This window comes from Habropoda laboriosa, unplaced genomic scaffold (genome assembly GCF_001263275.1).
Source record: "Habropoda laboriosa isolate 0110345459 unplaced genomic scaffold, ASM126327v1 scaffold776, whole genome shotgun sequence".
Lineage (NCBI taxonomy): Eukaryota > Metazoa > Arthropoda > Insecta > Hymenoptera > Apidae > Habropoda > Habropoda laboriosa.
In genome coordinates this window covers 283,052-288,749 of record NW_017100876.1, presented here as the reverse complement: position 1 = coordinate 288,749, position 5,698 = coordinate 283,052, and the positions used below count along the sequence as shown (strand labels likewise).

General features: G+C 39.0%; 1 protein-coding gene across 1 annotated transcript; it reads right to left on the bottom strand.

Annotated features, from left to right (window-relative positions):
• Positions 1-3,542: 3,542 nt before the first annotated feature.
• On the bottom strand, positions 3,543-5,089 carry LOC108577470 (hymenoptaecin-like). Its single transcript, XM_017940623.1, has 2 exons — positions 4,920-5,089; positions 3,543-3,985 (listed from the first exon to the last, which is right to left on the bottom strand). The coding sequence occupies exons 1-2, from the start codon at positions 4,992-4,994 to the stop codon at positions 3,626-3,628; spliced, it is 435 nt and encodes a 144-aa protein (XP_017796112.1). The 5' UTR covers positions 4,995-5,089; the 3' UTR covers positions 3,543-3,625.
• Positions 5,090-5,698: the final 609 nt, after the last annotated feature.

The window sequence follows — 5,698 nt, the reverse complement described above, 5'->3', positions numbered from 1 at the left end:
CAACATACATCTCCCTCGAAAATACGGGCTTATCTTCGTCGAACGATCGTTCGTAAGGTCGAAGACAAAATTGCCAACGACAACCGAGAAATTTCCTCGTAAAAATTTCTCGGGTTAACGCACAACCTGTTAATTTCGTCTCGCAGTTTACTCAGCGTTCGTCTTCCCGTGAATTAATTCCCGCGACTTCTTTCGTCTCGTCGCCGCCTGTTTTTAATGGAATTTTTAATCGAACCCTCCTTTCTTCCAGAAGTAGATATGAATTTTTCTAGACGTGACCGACCTCGTGAATTTTGTAAATTTGAAACGGAGGGAAATTAAATACCCATCTGGAGGAAAATGGGAAATTAATGTAGAATAAGTTCAGCTATAAATAGGAAAAAATTGATGCAATTGTAAATGGACGATTAGAAATAAATGAATGTGTGCAATTACGGAACTGTCTTACTTTATCTGATCTCCTTTAAACTTACACTTATACACGTTTTCGTAGTATTCGATCGATGGCACGCCTAGAATTTCCAGCTACGACTTACCGTTCATCGGTTCACAATTATCGAACAGCAAATATTGCGTATTTGAGGTTATCCACGGTGGACCATGGGTACGGGAAATTCACCTTGACCTCGTCTCGCCGCAACGACTTTTTTCCCTTGAGCTATTTTTGCTAATATACGCCACTATTTTTTATTAAGTTCGTATCTCGGGAGACACCGGTCCGAGACGCCGCGCCGCAGTTTAGCCTCCCTCCGCGAAGGTATAGTCGGTGGAAGAAATATTGCGCGGTCGTAAAGTCGATCGGGCATCGAAGTGCATATAACTCGAGCGTTAAAGCACCAGTTTGGGGAAGATATGGAGCGCGAGCCTCGTTTATGGCCGTTTAAGTGTCAACTCGGAATTGGTGCTTTCGCTGCAATATTTAAAAAATTTTTAATACCTTAAATGTTTAGCTCCTTAAGTAAGTGCCAGAGATTCTGGTGAAGATCTGAGAAAAATAGTTATATTAGCAAGAGAACTTTCGTTTGAATTTGTAAGACCGAGGATTAGTAAATGTAATTAATCTGTAACAGATTAGCTTTTGTTACCTGACGCAGTACTAGAAAATGGCTGACGCTTAGATGTATAGTCGGAAAAAATTCATAGGTTAAATACGGTATTTGAGAAATTTGTGTGCGCCGTAAGCCGCAGATTAATTTTTATCAATACGGTAAAGTTGGTGGAAGAGATATAGCGAGGTCGTAAATTTTCACATTAGGCGAAAATATCGATTGTCCTAGTTGCACGCGGTATCGTGTGCGTCTTATGGGAATGCCCTAAATCTTGAGTCGCACGCTTCGAGCAAAAAATGAACCACTTAGAAACCAAAGTGACTAACTCCGTCAAATTAAATTTATTAAATCTTTTTTATTTATGAAGAGTATTTATGAAGAGTTAGCTTTGATACTAAATTTGGAAGAATTTCAAAAAGTGGAGTTAATCATTTTGGCTTCTGAATGGCTCAAATGTGAATCCTCGAACTGCCAAGAACGCATCCAGCATTTTCTCTCTTTCAGTTACATTGTTAAATATACTCTAATGGGAAGACTGGTACCAAGTTAACTTCGTACAGCCCTGAACGTAGCTCGAGCTCCCTATCTCATCCAAACTGACGTTTCTACTATCGAATTTCATGTTACTCCACGCCCGTCTGATTTCAGAAATTCAAATATCAATTCACAAAAAACAGAGCCCCGAGTGCAGCTGCACCAATCAATACCAATAAAATACCCAATAACTCCTCCATCTTGCAACATTTTCACTTTCTAAAATTTCCAGGGGAAAGCTGAAGCTCACATTTACATCCTCCAAAAACATTTTACCTCTTCACGTAATAGTTACCCCTAAAAAAAAATTCTCAAAATTCTTAACGCTTTAATTCACAATCTCACATCGATTCCACCAACTATACCATCTCCTTCCTCCGCGACGAGGCGCGTGGCTACGACTCGCGAAGGGAACAATCGACCACCAATGAATGCAATCGTGAATACGTAAAATTATTATTTCCTCTGGCAACAACGATACGTTGAAGCTTTTATTACACCCGAGCAAAGTCTAAAGTCTCGGAAGGTACTTTACATATATCGTTGCTCGTCGAAAAAGCCTGTACCCATGTTACGTGTTGTAAAGGCTCGAATCGTACGATCGGGTGCGAAGTCAAGTTTATCATAATCACAGTGACATGGTAAAGTTGAGTCACGTGTTTGGTAATTCTCTTCAATTGGTCATTCTACATTCAGCAACTGGTATCAAACGATGCTCGTATAGGTAATGGCGCTTAGGATACAATGATACCACGCGACAGATTTATAGCGATTGCGTGGACTGAATATATTTCTTCACTGTGACAGTTTCTTCTTCTTTTTTTTGTTTTTTATTACATCCACTATACGCCTGTTAAAGGTCTATATATAAATTATTTGCTCTGAAGATCGGTCGTTCTTTTTTCTCTCACTCTTTTCTGCTCTTATTGGAATATCAGAGACCCAGTTTATTGTATCACGAGCCGGTGACTTTTAAACGTTTTATAAGCAACTTCTCGTATTATCCAGCTTTTAGAATTGAATACTCGAGAGGTTTTATAACCTTTACCACCGGCAATTGTCATACTGCCGACACTTTCTCGTTATTCTCTGCCCGTTGACTGTGTCTGACCCTGGCTGGTCAATCTACTCGCCCCCGATTGTACTGCAGTATTAAAACTTTTCGCATAGTCGTATTGCCTCTTTGTATACGAAACTTTGCATTCCTGTTGGAACGTTTCACTTGGGAATTTCATTGTATCTGTCGATAGTTAAATCACGGATTTTTTGACTACTCTTCTTCTTTTTTTTGCATTTCAGTTGATTCTATTTTATAGTTGCTTCTTCGTTGTTATTGTTTTTTATACGCGAAATCAGTGAGAATGTATAATAGCTGATTAATCATTTTATTACTATAGGCGTTTTGAAAATTTGGAGCCTTTTGGTACACTTCCACCTTAATTTAATACTTAATTTTATCCTTTACACATGTCCACCTTAATTTAATAAGCTGAATTTTGATACTTTTTCATTTCAAAACGGGCAAAATAACAAATTTTGCAGCCGTGGTTAAAATCTACCGAATGGGTTAAGAGAACGAAGTAAAAACAACGAGAAAACCCCTCGATTCAACAAACCAAACTCTTCATTAATCCCACGAGACCTCTCATTACCACATCATCCTCGTATTCGAGCAACCGTGTAGCCTCATTACCCGCGCTCTCAGTTATCAAGTGCTCTAGCTCTATTCCATACACTTATCGTGTACACTCTCAGCGCGTTGAAAGTTCGTTTGCACTCGACAAGTTCGTTCACCCTTTTTTCCCCGGCGAGGAAGAAAAAAGGAGAAAAAGAAAAATCCACAGATGCGATTCTAATTACATTTATTTCAATAGATTCTCGATACAATTAGTCATCGATGCATTATCAACATCCAATATCTCGTCAATCAGTCAAACATATAATTTAAAGCAGATACGTAAGATTAAAGTGAGATTAAGTTAAAAATAAGCGTCGGAATAAATAATCGTGTTAAATACATCTGGTACGATTCGAGGTCGTTATTAATATTGGGGCGCGATTTCGTCGTCGACGGGCTCGTCGACGTCGCGTCTGAATCTGTAGCCACCGGAAATGCCAAAAGTGGGCGATGGTCCGCCACCAGGTCTGCGTTGAACTTGACCGAAACCCCCGATAAAGCCGTCCTTGAAGTTACGCTGGAGCTGGATGCCGGCATGGGGCTGTGGTGGCTGTCCTGGACGAATGTTCAGTCCTCCGTAGGTGTTCGCGGTCATTCCATTTCTGTCCAAGACACGTTGATGGTAGTCGACGTCCAAGGATGGACGACGATCCGGACCGCTCATTGGTTTCTCGCCGTGGATCACGAGGGATCCTCGATCCTGTCGTCGGACACGTGGAGAACCCTGGGAAAGAAAGATCGATTCACGGTTAATGAAGGGGAGCTGGAGATTCTTGCTGCAAAGTGTTCGATCAAATGGGCGGAGATGTTTGGTATTAAGAGCTGTGTAAGTGAAGGTTGTCTCTTGGGTTGATTGTTGTCCGCTGAGAATGTAGAGATTAATAAAGGAGTCGCGGAACGTTGGGCAATTATTAGAGGTGATAAAAATTGATCGTGGGTAATTGGTGAATTTGCTTTTCGAACTTCGGGGTGAGTTGGATTTGTAGATGTACACTGGGTATAAAGTTTGAGAATTACAGTCAGTGTAGAAAGCTTGCAGAGCAGGTGAATGAAAAGTTTGTAGAATTTTGTTTGTTAATGAAATTTTGTCAATTAGAGGATTTCTGTATTTTATTAGAAATCTCTGAATTTGAATTTTTAGTACATTTTTTATTACACAAATTTACTAAGTTTAAGGAAATTGATATAGATTCGCGTAATATTAATTGCAAATTCGTAAAAAAATTGGTAGCAAATTTAATACTGTATGTTAATAAGGGGTTCTAAATTTTTGGTCGTTAATGCATGAGGGTACTTGTCCACATGAGAGTTTTTCACGGTAATTGCTCTCGAGAGTACTCTCCAATTGAGTGTCCAGCTCTCCGCCAGTAACGTACTCGCAATAGACTGATAAACTTCACTCTCGAGAGTAATTCTCGACAGTTTTACTCTCAAATGGACACTTATTCTAAGACCAAAAAATTTTCATTTCATAAATTTACGTATATAGTTTTGCAAATTATTAGACTTACAGTGCAACGACTACTTCTTTGACAAAACAAATCTCCAAATTCCACAAAAAATCTCTTGAATGTTCCATAACAATTGATCATTTCTCACTATGTATTCATTTCATTCGAACATTTCAAAGATGATCGAAAAAGGCAGAGTATACTTACATAGTAAGCTTCAGGTTCCAATTGAGCAGCGGCGAACGCTACCGAGCAGAAGAGAGCCAACACGATGAACTTCATTTTTCAAGTTGTTGCTTCGTTTACTTCCAACTGTTGAACACAAGATTTCTAATGCTCTTGAGTAGAGTTGAGTGAGTTGTATGCTTCATTCGGCGAGAGCTTGCCCTTATATACGGTTTTCGCTGTCCAGACGTTTTCCCTGTTTCCTTAGCGATACTTCCATCCGGGGAACCACCGTTGATTTCTTATCCGGATCTGTCTCTATCTCTCCTGGTTCGATTCTTCCAGGCCGCGGGAATTCCTTGCCGCGTGGGTCATCGGGGGTCATAGGTTAGAATGCAGTTAATGCACATTTTCAATTTCATTCAGAGTTTATCGCGTGCTATCGATTGGAATCCGATGATTCAGCAATTGCAATTAAATCGTTCGTGAATTTTCTGTTCCTTTTAGAGACGTTCGTGATCTTTATTTCGGTCTTCTTTTCTTCTCGTTTAGTCTTACAATTAGCATCAATTTTTTGTCGAATTTTTTTTTAAATTAACGATTAACAAAACACCCTTTAACGATATTGTATAAGTTACGCAAATATGACGGAGAAGTTGCAACACGCAAGTTTGTTAAACTTTTTCTCTGTTACATTTGCGATACAGAATTGTGAAATAATAAGATACATTTATAAATAGTTGTACATACAGAGAAGAAAAATTGTATTACATTATATTGTTCATGTTTAACACTTTGATAAATGTTTTTTATTAATATTA

Bases quoted from the DNA above. Each gene is read 5' to 3' on its own strand.
- LOC108577470 (XM_017940623.1), bottom strand. From the start codon at position 4,994: ATGAAGTTCATCGTGTTGGCTCTCTTCTGCTCGGTAGCGTTCGCCGCT. The intron at 3,986-4,919 runs GTAAGTATACTC...TTTCTTTCCCAG, and splicing joins TGGAACCTGAAGCTTACTAT to GGTTCTCCACGTGTCCGACG.